This window comes from Eublepharis macularius, chromosome 7 (genome assembly GCF_028583425.1).
Source record: "Eublepharis macularius isolate TG4126 chromosome 7, MPM_Emac_v1.0, whole genome shotgun sequence".
In the NCBI taxonomy this organism is placed as follows: domain Eukaryota; kingdom Metazoa; phylum Chordata; class Lepidosauria; order Squamata; family Eublepharidae; genus Eublepharis; species Eublepharis macularius.
In genome coordinates this window covers 98,008,558-98,030,133 of record NC_072796.1, presented here as the reverse complement: position 1 = coordinate 98,030,133, position 21,576 = coordinate 98,008,558, and the positions used below count along the sequence as shown (strand labels likewise).

Below are 21,576 nucleotides of genomic sequence, written 5' to 3'. Positions count from 1 at the left end.
GAGGGCTCAGGCAGCAGGCACTAGAGTGGTGGCGCAGATGATTGCTGTGGACGGACTCCCATTGTCCATTGTGGAGGGTGTGGGCTTCCGGAGGCTGCTGCGCCACTTTGTACCCTGGTTCTTAATGCTGTCGCGGAAGACCATTGGCCGGTGAGTCTTGCCTGCCCTCTACTGGGGTATTTGCGCAAGGGTCATGAAGGAACTGTTTTGTGCAAAGAGATGGACTGTCCACAACAGACCTGTGGAGTTGCCGTCATCACATCTGCCTTGCTGTCACAGGCCAGTGGTGGCAGCCGAAGGATCTCTGCTGCCCCAGGGAAGGATCAGGTCCCTGGGAGGAGGTGTGGCCATTGGCGCTGGGCTACGGAGTGCTTCTGCTGCAGGCACGGGGGATGGATGAGGATCACACGAGGAAGAATATTGCTGCATTGAGGGACTGGGCTCCCAGAGGTGAGCTTGTCTAAGACTTCATGGTCACCGATGCAGGAGGAAACATGCTGGCATCCCTGAAAGAGGCATCCATTGATGGCCTGGTCTGCCTGGCGCATAAGCTGCACCTCGTCATGACGGATGCACTCAGGCTAGGTAGCAACATCAAGGCCAGCTGGAACCAATCAATGTTGTCCAATGCGCGTGTTGCTGGACAGCTGCCTGCGTCTTGCATCCCATTTCTCCCGCAGCATAAAGTCATCGTGATAGCTGCTCCAGAGGCAGGGGGTGGGGGGAACCTGAGGACTACCTCTACCAGGACATGGCTACCTGCTGGAACTCCACCTATGACATGGTGAGTTGTCTGGTGGAGCAAAAGAACCCTGTGCAGGACATCATGTCCTCGGTTCCAGTTTTACAGGGGAGAGAGTAGCTCAGCCTCAGTTCTACAGGCTGGCTAGCCCTCTCTCAGATGGTCCGTGTCCTGAGGCTGTTTAAGGAGACCACCGAGTTCCTATGCTCATACGAGTCCAGTGCTGGTCGGAAAGATGGAGTGACAGGACCAGCTTGTCCCCAGAGTCGGGCACTTGGTCGGGAGGTTGCAGGCAGACATGGCCCCCTGCTTGCATCCTCTCTGCAAGGAGCTGCCATGCAGACTGGCCTGCATTTGTGACCTACACATAAAAGGCAGCATAGCCATGCAGAACAGAGAGCTCCATCAGTGCAAGGGACCTGCACAGAGCAGTGTCAAGTTCTGGTTTCAACAAGTGGGATGGAGGGAAGAGAGTGTAGGCGCAGGGATGGAGGAGGAGGAGGTGGTGGTATACGCACCGGCTGTCCCCAGGCAGGAGAGCCCTCCCCACAATAACCCACCACACTTCTGGTGTTCAGTGGTGGGCTGGGCTGGACTTGTCGGAGGTGATGGTCAGAGAGTACCTTGCTGAGCCCCTCGAGCTCCCCAACACCAACCCACTGGAGTACTGGGCAAGAAAATATGCCATTTGGCCAGACCTCTTGAATGTGGCCACCATCCTCTCCTGCCCTCCCACCAGTATCCAGAGTGGGTGGGTCTTCTCACACCTGGGAGACCTCTTCTGTCCCCGCCACTCGTGTCTGGACCCAGACCTAGTAGACATGCTGCCTTTCCTGAAAGTCATCCTCCTCCTGCTTGGCTACCCCTCCCTGGAACTGGAGTTTCTGACCTCTGAGCCACCTTTGTCTCTGCTTTTCCGCATGCCTACCATCAGGCTGTGGCCTGGCCACAACATCTGAGATCAAGGCCAAGCTTACTGGACACCTATTATGCGGGCTCACAGGAGCGGGTTTTAATGTTTTGTCTCCTTCACTGTTCAGCACGTTTTGCTTCCCCTTCCCCTTCATGTTTGAGCACATTTGGGGTTTCTGTCTCCTTCGACTCTTATTTTGAGTGCCTTTCTCAAATGGGAAGGAGATCACCCACTGCCGGGCTCTGGCTGCTCGCAGGAAAAAGTTCTTGCTTAAAGTGCCTGTCCAGAATGGGAATGGGTGTGTGGGTTTGGGTCCTGCTGCCCCAGAGGCAAATGCATCCCCCATCAGGGTCTGGGCCACCCACATGTCCTCATGGTGGAAGGACATGTTAGTCTGTCTGAAGCAGTACAGAAGAGCTACAGGTGAATGAAAGGGTGGGGGGATTTTCTGCCTCTTTCCCATTGCCTCATGGGTGGCAGGCTTCCCTCATGGACCCCACATCTGTATGGTGGGCTCTGCTGTTGAATGTGGCATTTTTGCCAGGGGGGCCCTCCCATCCCGTTTTGCCAAATGGATTGGAACAGTTGAGTTCCAAAGATGGCCGCAGTTTCTCTATTGCATGGGCACCTTTGTGCCTACATCTAGTGTCATGGAAGGTGATGGCATAATTGATTTTTTGGAGTGGCAGGTTCCGCAAAAACTGTAATGTCTTCAATGCGATACGATGCCCTACTGTTCACTTTGGGGGGCGGTTCTGTCCATTGTCTGCCTCGCCGGTCCATGAGGAGGGGGTGGCCGCCAACCAAACACACACATCCAGTGTGGTGGCCACCCCTTGGGTGCAACAGGGGGTGCAGGCCACCCCTGTGGTCGCAGAACCCTGGGGGAATGAGGGGGCGTCCTTTTTGTTGACCACTTCCCTGGCCTCTGAGCAGGGGACGGCTGCCAACAGAACCTACGCCTGGGGGGGTCCGTCAGTCCGGTAACTGCTGGGTGCTGCAGTGCAATCAAATGAGCCATTGGTGAGGGTGCCAGCTTTGGGGGGGGGGTCTATAACTTGAAGATGCATATTGCAACCTTCGCAAAACTTGGAGGATGGCTGGAGGAGAGCCTTCTGAAGACTCCGTGCAAGTATGGCATTTCTAAGGGGCCGGGATCTAATGAACCATGAATCGAACAAACTGGTTTGTGAAAATGGGAAGTTCGTGGAAATTCATTGTTCATCAAATGGGACGAACCACAAATCTCAAAGTTGATTTTTTTTGGCAGTTCATGCCCATCTCTATTGTAGGGATATTAAATCTCTGCAACAAAAAGGGCTAGAGATGTTCTTTTTTAAAAAACCTGGAAATTCAGAGAATCTGATACATTGATATAATATAACAATATAATGAGAACTTGCTAATTTTTTTTTAATTGAAAAATTCTTAATGGTACAGGGAAAGAGGGGAATGGCTGCTGCCAGGGCAGGTGAAATGTAGGAAAATCTTCCTTGTGAAAGCCCCATTGCTGCTGCAATGTCAGCAACCATAGCAGCAACAGGGAAACTACAGAACTCTGTCCCAGTGTGAAAAATACCTTTATTAACAGTAGTGAGAAGGTGAGCCTTTGAATACGGTGCTATTAGGTTCAGTGTTTAAGAATAATCAATGACTTGTCTACAGAGCAGTTAGAAATGGACCTTTATGCTGGAAGAGCAGGGCTCCTTTTTTTCTATCCATAATCTTGTCTTTTCTAGTTGGTGGATGTGGTTGTGTTATTTGCTTACACACATACGCTTAGTTTAATGAATGCAGCTAAGCAATTTTAAGCAATATTCTCTTGGATGAAGTGTTCAGAACCATGAAACTTGTTCAGAATCATGAAACTTAACAAAAAATACTAAGTTGGTAATTTGAAAGGTGTTTTCTAGCATACTTCTGTATCAAGTTTGCTTCTGTTAAATCCTTTGAAGATGTTACAGAATTGTGAAATTCTGGAGTGGTATTAATTCTTCAAGTGAGTAATATGAATTCTTGAGATAGATAACATAGAAAAACAATGGTGTTGAAGATTTTGCTATAAGCAGGTCACAGTTCCTTATAGTTACTTACTGTTGGCTGAAGAATTACTCATGCACATATACTACATCTCAGAAAACAAAGTATTTGGATAATGTATTGTCGAAGGCTTTCACGGCCAGAGAACGGTTGTTGTGGGTTTTCCGGGCTGTGTTGCCGTGGTCTTGGCCCAAGACCACGGCAATACAGCCCGGAAAACCCACAACAACTATTTGGATAATGGTTTCATCACTAAATTCTTCTCCAAAAGTTGTTCTTTTAGTGGAAATATACCATGGGATCCAGGTCTATGAACGTCACCTTGACTTTCATGAAGAAAGGCAGGATATAAATATTAAAAATATTTGGAATGACTAACTTCTTCACATACAGTTCTCCAAAGTTTGGCTATCAAAGGAAGTACAGAATGAATATCAAAAAGAGTCCAGTAGCACTTTTAAGACTAACCAACTTTATTGTAGCATAAGCTTTCGAGAATCACAGTTCTCTTCATCAGATGCATGAGAACTGTGATTCTCGAAAGCTTATGCTACAATAAAGTTGGTTAGTCTTAAAGGTGCTACTGGACTCCTTTTGATTTTGCTACTACAGACTAACACGGCTAACTCCTCTGCAGAATGAATATGAAAGCATCTTTATTTCATAAATCAGTTTGGCAATTATGATTCCGTAATTCAAAGATTACCGAGGGCCTTCCCTTTCTAGTTTGTAAGTCCAAGGGCGGGACCCATGTCTCTTGATTTATGTGAATAGCTCTGGGAAGGTGCTGCCTGAGAAGCAGACTAATCAATATATAAATTCAACAATATTTCACATCAGGGAAAAATGACATTCTTCCATACAGTATTATGTTTGGGAAAATATGCTGCGCATTTTAACTAATGCATTGAACTTTTGTTTTTAGAAAGTTTTAATAGAAACTTCTTCTTATGCTTGTTCAGAATGGAGACACAGGAAAAGAACTGGAAGAAGAAAAAGATGCAAACAAGTCAGAAATCAGTGTGGTGTTTGAAATTGCACTGAAACGCAACATGCCTGTCATTTTTGAAGTAAGTTTTAAATGAGATTCTTCAACTATAAATATATAATCTACTTCCTCCTTCCCTAATGGTTAACACACAGCATTTTAAAAGATGTCTTGACCATACTGACTGACTAGACAAAGGGTGCCGGCTAATCTGTTAGTATTATTAACTCTGGTGGCTATTCACTAAATAGACCTTACTGTCTAGGGTACCTGGCACGTTTTGTTTTCACTTTTAACAGTCTGCACTGGTGAACAAATAACATTTTTCACTTTTGTTTGCTTCACTTTTGGTTAGTTGGAGGTAATGGTCGGAAAGTTGTAATTACCGGGATAACAACTGAAAAAAAATCACCATGCCACATTCATGTTTGATATACTCTTTGTGGTTTTACTGTTGATTTATTATTTATTTACTTCCTTTATACTTCATCTTTCTCCCCAGAAAACATGCAAAGCACCTTACCTCATTCTCCTCTCCTTTATTTTGTCCTCACAGCAACCCTGTGAAGTAAGTTAGGCTGAGAGTTGGTGACTGGGAACCAGTTTTAGCCCAATTTTCCAGCCTGTCAAAATCATCCTGAATCTTGATACTGTCTTTACTGTTTTCGCTACCCCTCCCAATTTAGTATCGTTTGCAAATGTTATGAGCATCCTCTCTATTCTTTCATCTAAGTAATTTATAAAGATGTTGAACAACACAGGGCCCAAGATAGATCCCAGACGCATTCCTCTCGTCACTCCTCTGCAAAGAAGATCAGTCTTTGTCAACCAGTTACAAATCCACCTAACAGTAGAAGGATCCAAACCACATTTTACCTACTTGTCAGCAAGAATATCACGTGGATCATTATCAGAAATCTTACTGAAATCAAAATAAACTATGTCCACAGCTTTCCCCTGATGCAACAAATTAGTAACTTTCATAAAAGGAGATAAGGTTTTTGAGGAACCCATGCTAGCTCTTAGTGATCACAGTTGTCTTTTCTAAATGCTCAAGGACTGACTGATGATTGTTCTAAAACCTTTCCAGGTATGGATGTCAAACTGACAGGCTGGTAGTTACCTATATCTGCTTTTCCCCCCTTCTTGAAGATAGGGACAATATTTGCCTGCCTCCAATCTTCTGGCACCTCACCTGTTACCCAAGAATTCTCAAAGATGATAGACTGAGGCGCTGAAATTACATCAGCAAGTCCCTTTAGTTCTCTAGGATACATTTCATCTATTCCTGAGGACTTGATTTCATTTAAAGAAGCTAGGTGTTTATGTACCACCCCTATGCCTATCCTAGGCTGCAGTTCCCTTCTTTCATTATGTTATCTTTTTGCCAAATTGAGCACAGTTTCAGGAGACGACTGAAGCAAAGTAGGAATTGAGTAGTTCTGCCCTCTCTTTATTACCTGTTAAAATTTCACTTTCCTCTCCCTGCAGTGGCTGGTACCATATGGATACCCTATTTGTTTCCCCCTATAGGAGACGTGTGAAGTTCAGGGGTGTGATTTAACTTGAGAAAATGACTTAGGAAGTCCTTCCTCCTCCCGTGCCTCTTCTTCCATTTCCTTCTATCTAAAAATAAATAAATACTCTGCAGAAGATATGATCAGTGATCTCTTGCATCATGTCTAGTTTGACACTCACTGCATAGAATTTGGTCTAAAAGGACATGATCTAGGCTTGCTGAAGTTACACCTAAGTCTGTTTAGTGCCTGGATGGACAGTGATGGGTAGGTACAATATAAAAAAGAAATTGGCAGAAATCTTTTGGCTTAGTCTTTGTAAACAGTAGCCCTTTCCTTATAATTTTCAGTAAAGAAAACTACTCTTTTAAGCCAAGGTGTCACAGGAAAAATAGACACACACCTATTTGGTCAGAGCAACATGTAAGCAGAAAAAACCAGAGCAAATGCAGAGATCTCAGTTGGAGATCTCGGAGATATTGAATAACTTTGAACCCTACAATCACCTCACTTCTCTCAGCATGGTTTGTCAGTGGCTACTAGCCATGGTGACTGAAGGGAACCTCCAGATTCAGAATACCAGTGCTAGGAGGCAACATCAGTGGAAGGCTTCAGACTCTGTGCCCTGTTGTTGGGCCTCCAGAGTAACTGGTTGGCCACTATATGAGACAGGATGCTAAACTAAATGGACGGCTATCTGATCCAGCAGGACTCTTATGTTCTCTTGTCTGCACCAGACCATGAATGGAGTTTCTCCTTTTGGCCTTTAACCAGGTTAAAACAAGAAAGAAGCTTGGTCCAATGTTCAAGACAGTTGTGTTCTAGAAACTGAAAGATGTCTCTCAGTCGTCTGTTTGATCACTAGCCCCATAGGGGCTTTGCTATTGAGGGATAAAATATCTGGCATCTCTGCCCAGCCCTTCTTCCATATTTTCTTTAAAAGAGTTTCAGCTTCCATCTGGCACATTCACAGGGATGCCAGAGACTTCTGCAGTCAGCATTTTCTAATAAACTCTGACATGGCTCTTTTTCACAGTATAACTTCTCTGAGATGCATATCACTGTTCATCTCCTTGCACTTGCCTTGACATTAGAAAAACCAAATGAATCTGTGCCAGGGGACTCTTATCAGCAGTTTTTTCCTCTTCAGGTTATTCAGTTGTCTCACGTTAAAAGTGAGCCTTTCTGTCAATTTTTTGTGAACTCATGTAAAAAATACAGTTGCTAACCTGAGGCAGCCATCTCTGAAAACCTTGTAAAGAAAAGCCAGTGTAAATACATACACAGATAAAAATCAGGTTTAACCCGAATTCTATATTTGGAAGGGCATTCTTATTTCAGTGCAGTGACTCATTATCTTGCAACAGGTTGCAAGACCTAGAGTTTATAAGAGGATTTTAATTTAATAGCTTTTGGTATTATTTTGTGTCAGGCATGCATTAAAGCTTTCAAATGTCTTTATTCATAGACAGTTGCTATGAATGTTACAGAAAACAAAGACAACATTATAGCATGACTCTTATGTAAGTTAGCAAACAGTTAAAAGGTATTTCATGTTTCATGTTAATAACTTTTTCAGCCTTGCACAATATCTAGAAAATGGGTGGGGTGTGAGCAATGCAAGTTTGAGCCAAGTTCTGCCCTGTGATGTCAGCAGCATGGCCTGAGGGCAAAATCTTGCCCTAAATACTTAGCCCAGAGGAATTACACAATTGCATAATCCAATTCACTGTGCCTGATGAAGTAAGTTGAGTTTGATATCAGATGTCTTGTAGAAATACCAAACAACGTTTTAATAAGATAACTGGTTTTAGAACCAAAAGAATTCAGTTATATCATAGTAATTCTGTGATTGCTTGTTAGTACGTATGCTTGACTTGTAAGATGGTTAACATTTCTACTGCATACAAGTCTAATGACTACCATTCTGAGGTAAAAGATAACAATGTCCCATAAAGCTGTTTTAGCATTGCAAGACTAAACAAGGTAAATTACAAACCGGAGAGCAATGCAAGTGACCACTCTACCTCATTCATGAAACTATTGTAAACTGTGTTGCACATTCTTGCACTTTTGCACTTTTGTATATATATAAAAAATTTTCATATGCAATTACTTGCATTGCTCTCCGGTTTGTAATTTACGTGTCCTTTTCCGGGGGCTTCCCTTTAGTTGTTGCTGTAGACTAAACAAGGTGGCAAAGAGACAATGTATAAGTGATGCTGAAGGTTTGTGTGTCATAGTCATTGTTATGACCTGAGCCACTTGAACTGACTGATCTTGGTTTGTATAGCTATTTATTTCTTTAGAACAATGGGATTGATTTTCCATTTAGCTAGTCCTCATCCCATATTAGTGGGCTGGTAACTCTTTAAATGTAGTGGAGAACACTTTATTTTCAATGGCTGACAGAGGCCAGTGTTCCTTTTTAAAAAAAATAATGTTAATGAATGGGAAGAAGAGCTCATTTTTGTCAGACTGTAAAACTAAGGAAGGATTTTTGAAATGACAGTGAAATTGATGTGAAGAAATGTGATGCACTAAAGAAATGTAAAGCACTAAATGAGTATTCATTGCAAGTATTCTTATCCTTTATCATACAAAAAAGTAAATAAAAAATTAAAATCAATTCTCAAATTGCTTTAAGCAAGAAAGGTAGGGAGTGTATTACATGTCACTAGTGATAGAACAGTCATTATCCAGTAGCACAGCCAGAAAAATGCAATCAAAAATTTGATTTGAAAGTCTTTGTGAATCACAGAGGGAAAAGTACAAATCCCCAAGAAAATTAGTGGTTTGCATTTAGGGAGTTGTATTTATTAGTTACACTTACTGCTTTGCAAAAGATCTAATATATAGTGCAATTGGATATATATTTGAGTATGTTATTGAGATGAAGTATGTTTAGATTACTGAATTATGTATGAATAACTTTTAAAAAACAAATATTGAAGTATGTTTTATACTGCTGAACCATTAAACACTTAATATTTACTGAATAATCTTGTATGTGTGTGTGTTTCTGTTGCAAGCATTAGTGGTTGACAGTTAAAAAAACTTTAATAATTCCCTCGAGGAAAGATAAAACCATGGCAAGAAATTCAAGATGAAGGGAAAAAATACAATGGCTGATATATTTTCAGGCAGTTTCTAGAATGCAAGATGAATCTTACTGATTTTGAGAAAATAATCATGCAGAAAAAAGAACACATCCTGGGTCTAATATATAAACTTTTACTCCAATATGATACTGAAACAGAACAAGTTAAAGTGTGCATGATAAATTGGATGCAAAATTTCAGAGAAGAAATAACATTTCAACAGTGGGAGAATCTTTGGACAAAGGGCATAAAATTTACGACAAGTCAAACATTAATGGAGAACTGGTACAAGATGTTCTTCAGATGGTACATTATACCAAAAGACATTGAGAAAATGGACAAGAAATATGTGGGGTCATGCTGGAAATGTAAAGAAACTGATGGTTGTATTGTCGAAGGCTTTCACGGCCGGAGAACGATGGTTGTTGTGGGTTTTCCGGGCTGTATTGCCGTGGTCTTGGCATTGTAGTTCCTGGCGTTTCTCCAGCAGCTGTGGCTGGCATCTTCAGAGGTGTAGCACCAAAAGACAGAGATCTCTCAGTGTCACTGAGAGATCTCTCTCTTTTGGTGCTACACCTCTGAAGATGCCAGCCACAGCTGCTGGTGAAACGTCAGGAACTACAATGCCAAGACCACGGCAATACAGCCCGGAAAACCCACAACAACCAAACTGATGGTTCTTTTTATCATATGTGGTGGACTTGCCACAAAAGCAAAAGCTTCTGGACTTCCGGAATGAGACAGTGAAAGCGTGAGAGGGGAGTTTTATGAGCTCCCTCCCGTGACCTTCCTGGTTCCTTGGGAGCCGAGAGATCAGACCCCCAAGCCCTCCCCCCGGAGAGGGGAGGCAGGCTGGAACAAGGTGGAAGAGCTTAGAGGGACTGGCAAACCTCCAGAAGCCCAGATACCAGTTCTGAAGCGAGGACCAAAGAAGGAGCCAACATGGCTACTTAACTGTGAACCTGGGAGTCCAACAAGCCGAAAAAAATTACAGCAAATCAAGCAGATTCTTAACAAGACAGATAAAAAAACAATTCTAAGAGAGCGTAACTGACCCCACAGCCTTCTATCAAGTAAGTGGACAGATTTATGGTTTTACGGGGCAATTCAGCTTAACTACGGGGCTGCCCGAGCAAGCTGAGAGGGTCAGAGACGGGGGAGGAATGACTCTCTCAGCAACTGCTGGAATGCTATAAATCTTTGAATATAATTAACCAAAACAAAGCTTTTTACCACTTTCTGAAATGGCTTCTTGGCAGGAAGAGGTACTTGTTTGTTTGCAAGAAATGTCTAAAATAATGACAGTTACTAATGAAAGCTGATGCGATATTTGGTGTGGAAAAGAATAAAGGGATTACAAGAAATCACAATCCAGAAAAGTTTCTGGAGGGGCAGACTTAACTGAATGGAAAATCGAGCCAAATGAAGGGAAAATCAGTCTGCAACACACTTTTCAAAATGGACGATCTTATCAGGACGTCCCCTTCAAGACACAAAACTTTAGTGAAAAAGCAGGGCCACGAATCGGACCTGCACGGAGAGAAATAGGCATCCCAACACAGAAAAGGGAGAAAAGAATGCAGCGGATTTTAAAACAGAAAAATAAGCAGAGGAGTAACTACATCCATACTGATCTCCTTCAGAAATGGCTGGAAGACAAGGGAATCTACCTTTGGTGGCCCAGATCAATTAGGATGTACTACGTCTCACGAAGAAAGAAGAAGAAAAAAAAGCAGATCTGCATGGAAAGAATCAAACATGCCAATACTGAAAGGAGAAAGGGATTAAGGACTGGATGTACCACTTTTCATGAAGAGAGAAGAAAAAACAATGATCAGAATCTTGGAGCATACCAGGACTTATTAATTCAGACTCAACCTCTTACTTAAATAGCTTTTCCCCTCTTTCCTTATTTTCTCTTTTTTATATAACACCATATAGTCTACGTTAATGGGTCTTTGGAGTTTATTAAATGTACTTAGACTGTACTCCTTCTCAAAATATAAAATACTGGCTAAGCTAAATGACCACCTGCTCTTCTTAACCTTACGAGTATGAAAACCCAAGTAAATAAGTCCAGATGGTCAAAATAAAAGATGAAAGAGTTACTATCTTTAAAAGGTAGTGTTTTAACTATATAGTTATGTGACCACCCTAGTCTTATCAATATGAAAACCCAAGCAAATAGTTTTGGATAGAACAAAATAGATGAAAGATATATATATATACTTTTTAAAAATAGAATATAAAATTGTTTTCAAACTAAATATTGATTTGGCCTCTATACCCTTACTATTATGAAAATACAAGCTGACAAGTTTGGAAGGCATGGCCAGAACAGATATAAGAAAGAGAGGAAATTAATATAAAAATTGCTCTTTATGTTGATGTAGATTACTGTCCTGCTGATATTGTATGTTTTGCTACATCCACCTCCCACTCCTAGAACGATTATGGATCTAAGATCCCTGATTAAAAGTTAAAAGAGGTGAAATGTGATCTAGCTGTAATATGCACAAAAGAAAAAATTACTAGAAATATAAGCTACAGAGCAAGTGGATTAAAAATATAGAAATTAATAAAAGGGAATCTTGAAGGTATATGGGGCGCTAATTACATATATGATGGCTTTTTATATCTAGATGGATGATTGTGTGTCATGTATGTGAATCTCATAAATGCTTATGGCCTGTTGTAACCCCTCCCTATATATTATAAAAACTCAATATTTTTTTTTTTTAAAAAGCAAAAGCTTCTGCAAAGAAATACATGCTGAGATGCAAAAGGTTTTTAAATTTGAGTTCGCCATGAACCCACAAACTATGCTGTGGGGAATACTACCAGAAAATGTAGATAGAAAACTATATGATTTAGATATTTACTGACGGCAGCAAGGGTGGTATTTGCAACCAGATGGAAGGAAGAAGAATGCCCAACTAGCGAAATCTGGAAAGACAAGATGGCAGAATACGCAGTGATGGCAAAACTGACAAGCTATTTAAACAGAAGACCAATGAGTGAATTCGAAGAGAAATGAGAATTATTTTACTTACAAAGGAGAAAATGCATAAAATGTTTTAGTTTCAGAAATCTGAGTAAGATAGTATATTGATATATTGTTCTAGACTGAATATAAGCTTAGGATCCAATAAGATGGAAAATGGTTGTTGGGGGTTTTCCGGGCTGTATTGCCGTGGTCTTGGCATTGTAGTTCCTGACGTTTCGCCAGCAGCTGTGGCTGGCATCTTCAGAGGTGTAGCACCAAAAGACAGAGATCTCTCAGTGTCACCACTGAGAGATGGTGACACTGAGAGATCTCTGTCTTTTGGTGCTACACCTCTGAAGATGCCAGCCACAGCTGCTGGCGAAACGTCAGGAACTACAATGCCAAGACCACGGCAATACAGCCCGAAAAACCCCCAACAACCATCGTTCTCCGACCGTGAAAGCCTTCGACAATACAAGATGGAAAATGCTTAAATATCATTGATGAGGTAGAACACAAGATATGGAAACTTTGGTATAATAGTTAAAAGAAATAGAAATGATATGTATAGAAGCATTAGACTATATTAAGATATAGCAGTAAGAATGTGCATGGAGACTACTCGTTATGATCTTTAGTTGATCTAAAAGTGAACACTCGGTAGAAAAAGAATGTATTTAGTTAGTAAGGTACACAGAAGCTGGAATATTAGATGCAATCTTCATTTTAACATTGATGAACTCTGATGAAGGTATGTTGTGTATGCTGTGTTTTGACAACCCTTGTGGTGCAAAATTTTACCGTTCCTTGGACCCTATTATCCCCCTCCCTTCTTTCTTCTGTACCCCTCTTTGTTTTGAAAAAAAAATCCACAAGGGGAAAAAAACCTTTAATAATTCATATGAAATTCTCTCTTTTTTAAATAAGTTTGCAGTTTGTTTCCAAGGCATTTTGATAGTCTTCGTTTGGAGCATTTAAAAACAGACATATGTAACTTTTCTTTTCATGAAAACAGTAGACATTTATTTTACCTTATTTAATGATCATAACATGAAAGGAAATTTACATTATTAATGGATTTTGATCAATTGATTCCACATGGATTTAATCTAGGCATGCCTGAATTCCACTGAAATTCTGATTATGTACAACAAGCTGCAATCCTTAAGAACATTTATTAAGAAATAAACCCAGTAGTCAGTGTCATCACAGGGCCTTACTAAGTGAGTATGGTTAGGGTCAGGCTTGAAAACACTTTTAAAAAATCACAGAGTAAGAAACAGATTGCTAAATTGGAATGCAAATTCACAGCAAGTAACATTTTATACTCTGAAACATTATGTTCATTATAAAGCCTCATTTACTACAGTTATATTTCCATTAACAATAGTCATGTTTATGTAAAGAGATTTATAATAAATTCTATAACTATTTGATTTTCTTGTACTCTCTTGTGAAATAGGTAATAAAGGAAAGTGGGCCACCTCATATGAAAAGCTTTGTTACTCGGGTATCAGTGGGAGAGTTCTCAGCAGAAGGTGAAGGAAACAGCAAGAAACTCTCAAAGAAGCGTGCTGCAATTGCTGTCCTGCAAGAACTTCGGAAACTTTCTCCTCTTCCTGTGGTTGAAAAGCCAAAACTTCACTTTAAAAAACGTCCCAGAACAATATTAAAGGTAAGAGTCTGAATATGTTTGAAAGACCCGGATACAAACTGATAGTACTGGAAACACAAAAACTCCTTTAGCTTTGGAGCACAATTATTTGAGTACTAGCAGTTTTATTTTATAGAAACTTAATACAAGCAGTGATTGTAACTGTTATTTCATTTGGAATAACAATTAGCTATTTCCAGAAGTAATATGTCTCTGCTGTTAGGAATGGCTTGATCCATTGACATCTGTTCCAGTACTTGTCTTTATACTGTTAACTGGAAATCCTGGGTTGTTATGATTTCCACATTTAGTTCCTGAAATCCTGGATACTGAAGTGTATTCTTGAATGCAGTATGAAGTAGGTCTCTTTCTGAGAGTTACTGGAATATCACTGTCGAAAGCAGACTTTCCTCCCTTGATTGAGGCAAGAGATAAAGTGCCATTTTAGTCCCATAAATTGCAAGGAAGACTGGCCTTGCACAGCGGAGGCCAAGTTCATTTAACATCTTTTCAGGTAGCTCATAGAAGAAATTGCAGTGGTACTCAGTTGAACTCTACCTTTGTTGGAGCAATGTCTTAGATGTCTTGTAACTATCCTAGGTCTGCCTCATGTTCTGTTGAGATCTGATTATCAAACCTGGAGCCTTGACTCTGAGAAACACAGCAAGAGTCTGTGTGCTATATATGTAGTGACTACTTCTAGGAAGTCACTGGAACCACTTGCTGTCCTTCATGTTCTTTTTATTACCCTACCAGTTGCATTTTTTCACTACTTCACTTGTTAGTACTTTGCAGTGAACCTCATTCTTATAGCTATTCTGTGAGACAGGTTAGACAAAGGGCCAACCTTACATGTTATACTGCAGCCATATGTAGCATTAGCCCAGCAGCTTTTTTTCCCACTGCAAAGTTACTTCAAAACAGAGAGAGGATGTGAAAGAAAAGATGCTTACCTTTCCCTTGCCAGTCATTTGAAGATCAGCCTTTGATTAAAGGCAAACAATATGAGTAAGTTTAGGTTGCTGGGTAAGAAAGCAGAAGGATGGAAACTTGCAGTGATTATTTTTAATTAGCCTTTTTCATTTATTTGCTTTAAGCAAAAATATTGCAGAAATAAGAGGTAAAAAAAATAAAATGCAGGCAAGATCTAGTTATTAGGGAAGGTAGGTGGTACTCTTGTTAGACATGTTCGTTATAGCTCCAGAATACAGAGTCCCCTGATTCCACTAGGTCTGTTCATTCCCAAGAGAGTCTGTCATCAAAATGTTCTTAAAGAAGGGCAGTAGTCCTCTCGTGAAGTTTGTACATCGTTTGCTTTTGCTGCCTTTATGGCTCCCATCTGATGAGCAGTTTTGTTTGTTCTATTTTTGTCAAAAGATATCTAGTGCTGAGACAAAGAAGTTCAGCTGCATCCAGTTAGATTGTTATGGGCTCATAAACTTTATAGACAAAGCTGAGCTCTTTGGAGCCCAACAAAAGCTAAACTAGCCAAGCCATGCCATTTCCTTTTCACTGCTGCACCAATCTGGCCATGAAAATGGCACTTGGAAAGCTAATTTTCTATCGAACCAGAAGCAGGTGCAGAAGGACAACTTGGTTACATCCAGATGGCTGCATAAGTGGCAGGGGAAAGGCCAGTGGAGGTTTGTATCAGTGAAATCGCAGTCAGAAGATGGTGCCGAACATTTCTCCTACCTGCTGGTTTTCATCAGCAACTTACTCCCTGGACTCTTTCTCTCAGCTGGGGTTTGGAGATGTGTTTTTTGTTTGGCAGAGAAAATCATCCCAAGAAGGCAGTCACAGAGGAAAGACATTTTGCAGAGGAAGATCTCTCAGCTACCTCACCTATCTGCTGTCAGTTGTAAACTATACCCTTCCTCCATTGCTTTGTAGATTTTCAGCAGTGATCTGGGCCTGCTGTCTAATTTCGGCACCTCAAATCGACTGCAACTATAGTGGAAAATCTGTGATCCTTCAGACCCCAGATACCTTCAGCTATGGATGACCCCTCTACTTTTCTTGTTGACCTGCTCTGAGCCTCTGACAAATAGAGAGGCTTCTCTCTAGCACCCTTCCAGTGGCTATGTTGAGTAGTATAGAGAGTAAGCAGGAACAGTTGCCATCACCATACATTAACAAAACCATTGTAATCTGGCATAGAATTTAAATGTATCATAAACTGTATTTTAATCTTTATTTGTAGCCAGTGCATGCTACACTATCAGATTGCTATTCTTGTGGAATGGAGGACCGGGGCAGGAACGGGAGGAAGCCTGCAAGTCACCAGCTTATTGTTGTTATATGGTAGTGGAAGTTTGATGTTGCAAATCCACCTTCATTGAATAATTCCAGTCATGTATTTCACTGCATTCTTATTCGGGGAGTTGAGGAGATGAGTAGTGCCTCACTGTATGGTAAAAGTGTGGAGTACACAAGCCCATGAGCTCAGAGTGATTAGGAGGTACACAGGCTTTTAGATATGTTGATGACGTTTGAAAAACATTCTGGCTTTATCCAGAAACATTTCATGTTACTGTACATAGTCTTGAAAGTCTGGATATCGTTTGAAAGAGGTGCAATCAGTGGGTCTGCAGGTACTAATTCCAAATATCTAAAATTCGTTAATTAGTGATTGCTTCTTGCAGTGAACCCCAAAAGCTGTTCAAATTTCTATGCATTTTAAGATTTTTGTTTGTTTTTTTGTTTGCTATGGTATGTAATTGCTATTTAGAAGTCTGGTATCATTCTTTGATTTTCAAGAACCCATTGCAGTGCCATATCCTAGTTACCTTTTAGTTATCTTGTCCATAAGTGCTTGTTGAATTGTAATCTGCCCACCATGTTTTTTTCCCCCGTTACAGGATATTAATGAGCTTTCCTGGTACTCTAAATGAAACTTTTTTCCCTGAGCCTTCTAAATTCCTATGAGCTCAAGTTTCTTAAATGGAGTGTTTATTCCTGGTGGCAGTGGATTTATTGCTGCTTCTAGGATTCATGAGGCTCAGTGTAGAGGGCTGGTCCTGATTTGTGTATTCATCTGAAAATCTCCCTGAAAGGGTGGGGGGAAGGGGCAAAGTTGGACAGAGTTGAACTTATCTGCACTGAATCTGATCAAACTCAGGTGTTGTGGAAGCCAGCCATATGCCACCCCCCATATAATTTGTGAAACATTACCACTTAAAGCTTAGCATCATAAAAAACAATCTCTTTAGCCTCTCATCTCTGCAGTGTGCTTTGTACATGTCCCTCCCTGCCCACATCTTATTTTATTAGAGTTGGCTGGGGAGATGGGTAATAATAATTATGTAGTAAAGCAGTCAGAGCTATTTGACCATGAGTGATGTTTCCTTGCACCTTGTTAAGTCACTTGCAGCATTACAATACAAAGCAGGTTCCTTCAGAGTCAGCAAAAACAGCTAAGCCTAGAGTCCTTGGATGTAAGCCAAGAGTCCCATGGAAGTTAACAAGAGTAGCACTGCCATCTTAAGCGGAGCTTCTTGAATAGTTTGAAAGTGGGCTTAGAAGGCTATAACTGCTTAGGATGACACTGCAACTCTCCTGAATGTGTGTGTGTGCGCGTGCGCGCGCACGCGTGCATAGGGTATAATTCTGATAAATGTAGCTTTTTAATACAAACATTGTTTTGACCATATAGAATATCTATGAAGAGTTTGTATTCTTTTTATTTGTGTATGGCATAATTAAATCTTATGGTTTATATACTGGTAAAGTAACACTTTAACTTAAATTTCACTTTCTTTTGTTTTTAATTGTATAACTAATTGTATTCGTGATTTTCTTTTAGTGCAGTGTTTCCTGTACTTTTGTTTAATATTTAATAGTGTAATGGCCTATAGCTAACCATAATACGTTTTGCATGAGTGACTGGCTTAAATTTAACTGCTTTGCTTATCTGGTTTGCAAATCAGTGCTTATGTCTTACTTCTGAATGCAAGCTTCATTTATACTTCACTTATAAATTATTTCTTTCTGGTGTGGCACATGAACCGAACACTGTGACATCCAGTAAATTAGTTTCTACCTTAGTCTTCCCACATAAGTTATTCCCAATGCATACTGTCACAGTATCAGTTTTGATAGCTATTTACTCCAAGTAGGATTTTTTCTTGCACATAATTTGTCATGGGGATGTTTTATGTAGTATGGCAGGAGGGAGGTTGATCTATCTTTCAATCTTGTCTCATTGTATAATGTTAGGTAAACTAATCTCTCTGACCTTTCTCCTTTCCCATCTATACAAATGGTGCAGTAAAATTTGCCACCCTCACAGAATTATTTGAGGATTTATGTGGATGAAACATCTTGAGCCCAGTAACTGATAGGAAGACAATGAAGTGACTGCAGAATGGCAGTGATATGAATGCTCTGTCTAGCTCCTGAGAGTAAATGAGCTGCAGCTTTCTGCAGCAGCTGGAGTCTCTGAGTCAACTTTCAGGGGAGACTTATATAGAATGCGTTACAGTAGTCTTGTCTTAATGTTACTGTACCATGAATCCAGGTGGCCAGATTAGCTATTCTAGGTCGTGCGGGGGGAGGGGGGCATCTCCTAGGATCTTAACCGAGTCAGCCAAGGTCAGCTGAACTCAAAAGTCAGAAGCACAATGTCCTTCAAGATTTCAGCTTTTCCAACCAGGATCACTTCCATCTTGTCTGGAATCAATTTCAGTACCTCTACTGTATCACCAGGGGTTTGGATAACAAGATAACTGGGTGTAATCTGCATATTGATGTCCATTCCATTCCTCTTTAAATCACTAAGCTCTACAAGGAAGGGAGGGATTGGTGAGGAGCAATCTTGTCAATAGCTTCAGGGAGCTTCAGATTCCATGTTTCCACCTCAGCCTCAATAGGGTCAGTGTTTGGAATTCTAAAATTTCCCAGTACATTTAGGAATCCATCATGTGCCTTCCTCCTGCACACTTTTCTTTGCCATTGTGTTATTTTCTGAGAGAATGGTGTACCATACTTGTGGGAAATGTTGACTCAGTAGGAGAGAGTTGCTCACTAAGAAATGTATGTGGGGGTTTGAAATTTATACTTGTCTTGCTCTTTTTTTCCTCACTAAAAGTGACATGTGATAATCCTGATCATCCATCATTGTCATTAGGAGATGGAAAGCACTGTTTTCCTCATATTGCTATTTTGTCTTAAAACACCAAGTCTGTCCAACTTAAAGTTTTCACTGCAAGGCCTTCACCATAAGATTCCCTTGCATACATGTGAGATTGTAGAGTAAGTTGTTACTTACCTTGTATATCGATGTTCCTCATAGCTGAGAGGGTGTTCCATCCTGAATAGATGTAGTTGAAAGGGTAGTCTATAAGAAAAATAAGTAATTTCATTCCTGTATTTTCATGTGAGGATGGCTATGGAAATTTCTTCAGGAGTCAATCCATTTCTGTAAAAAAATAATGACGGGTGTGACAAAAATTATTAAAATATGTTTTGCAACAAACTTTTAATAGATCCCAAAAAACCCCACCAGTCTGCCTCTAATTTTTAATTTGCTTTAGACAGGACCGGAATATGGTCAAGGAATGAACCCTATTAGCCGTTTGGCTCAAATTCAGCAAGCCAAAAGGGAGAAGGAGCCAGAATATCTTCTTATTTCAGAAAGAGGGATTCCTCGTCGTCGTGAGTTTGTTATGCAGGTATGTCCATTTATTATATTCAGATAAAGGACTTCTATTTTTTCTGACAAAATGGAAAAAAAATATGGCTTGGGTCCAGATCATGGGATAAGATTGGAAGGACTCCTTTGTATATAACCCTGTGATGATAATATCCAGTGCTCGTAATGGTTTTGATTATCCATTTGACTTTTTATGTTGCTAATGCAAGTTGAAGAACCAAATAGTATTATAAGAGTTTAAACATTTTCACATCTTGGGCTGATAGTCAAATATCATGAAGTGAAGGTGCTCAGTTGCAGAACAACAGCAGATCCCCCTTCCTGTTTTGCTGTGTCTGAGGTGATGTAACTTTCTCTGAGGTGATGTAACTATCAATAATATATGCTTAATCTATTTAATTCTCAAGATGATTAAGAAGTCAGTAGCACTGTCAATATTAGTTATAGAGAACTAGTGATTCTTCCTTCTTGCCTAAAGTTTTGTTGTTTTTATGCTTTGTCTGTGTTTTAATTGTTTTAATATGTTTTGGTTAATTTTAATGCTATTTAAGATTTTATGTGATTTTATTATGTACATTTTAATTTGTTAGCTGTTTTGGTGACCCTCATGAGGGCAGAAGGGTGAAGAATAAATTTTGTAAAATATATAAATAAAGGTATCTGAAGAAGTGGGCTGTGGCTCATCAAAGCTCATATCCTACCACAAATTTTGTTAGACCTATAGGTGCTACTGGACTCTTGCTCTTTTCTGCTGCTACAGACAGACTAACACAGCTACCCATCTTGATAAATAGAGATAGTGCTTTGACCTTTATAGAAAATAATTCAAAAGCTGTAGAAGGCCAGTGTACCAATCCTTACTCATATAATTAATGAAACTGGTTCATGTTTCTTCACTAATGTTCCAAAATGTTTACTTTGGCTTTATTTTTCCTTTATTATATTAGACCTATTTGCTTTATTTTGTTAGCATTAACTTCATGGTCTTCATTTATTATTTGTGTTTGTTAAGTTTGTATTGCCCTTGTTAAATGGGTATGTTTTTTACAAGCAAACCTTAATATAATTATAAACACACTTCAGTACAAGTAATTGACTGTCCCAAGTGCTTAAACTCCACTCTTAAATAATTTACTCAGAAGTGAGTCCTTTTTGATTTAATTGGCAAGACTAGAGCCACAGGCCAGGAGGCTGGTTTTAAAATTGTGCAAGGGCCGATCTTCAGAGTTCTTCTTTCTTCTTCTTTTGACCTTGTCGTACATCACATACTTATGTGTGTGTGTGAGTTGTTAAGCTCTTTGCAAAGCAAAATGATGCACAACCTCTTGTGCAGAAAATTGTCATCTTTAAAAAAAAAATACATCATTGTGATTTCTGCCCTAACGGAAACAGTCACAGAGGAGAAGAAAAACCAATAACCCAACAGAAAAATCTACATAGGCCCAAGTATATCCATTTGTGTCCTTCAGATCCTTCTGCTTTACATGCAGAAATGGGGAGCCCTACTTCTGAGATCTAACAAGATTGGGCATGCTTGGGCTATCCAGGTCAGGGCAATTTGTCTTATGCCATGTATTTATTGTTCACAATTGGAAGGTATTATTCTGTTTATTTCTTTTCTGAATGCTGCCTTCCACTATATGTTCTAGGATTGCTTCTTCAGTAGCAAGTCCCAAAAAGACTTTTGAAATTCACGCTCATGTCCAGAAACCTAGATGTTCTGTGGCAAGAAGTAAGACTTTTGTTTAGAGAAATACATGGGCTATAACATTTGCGGAGTCTATTCTTGAAGAGGGAGATTGGTAGTATTGTCATTTTGCATTTGCATATATCTTTCAATGCAGCTGTGGAACACAAGTCTGATTTACAGGAGCACATCCCTTTTTCAAATTTATAATCTCTGTATTGTAAAGGGAGATGACTATAGTACAGAGGTAGGATGTATGACGCACAAAGATGCTCGACAATTTGGTGGTGAGTTC

General features: G+C 40.1%; 1 protein-coding gene across 7 annotated transcripts in view; it reads left to right on the top strand.

Annotated features, from left to right (window-relative positions):
* STAU2 (staufen double-stranded RNA binding protein 2) overlaps positions 1–21,576 on the top strand; it is a 242,970-nt gene that overhangs the window by 59,930 nt on the left and 161,464 nt on the right. For all 7 annotated transcript variants that reach the window (XR_008597409.1, XR_008597410.1, XM_054984756.1 and 4 more), the window contains 3 exons: positions 4,658–4,765; positions 13,750–13,962; positions 19,476–19,613. Coding sequence is in view for 5 of the 7 variants with exons in the window: in XM_054984756.1 (XP_054840731.1) it covers positions 4,658–4,765; positions 13,750–13,962; positions 19,476–19,613 (459 nt within the window). In the remaining 2 variants the exon portion in view is untranslated. The remainder of the gene's footprint in view (positions 1–4,657; positions 4,766–13,749; positions 13,963–19,475; positions 19,614–21,576) is intronic.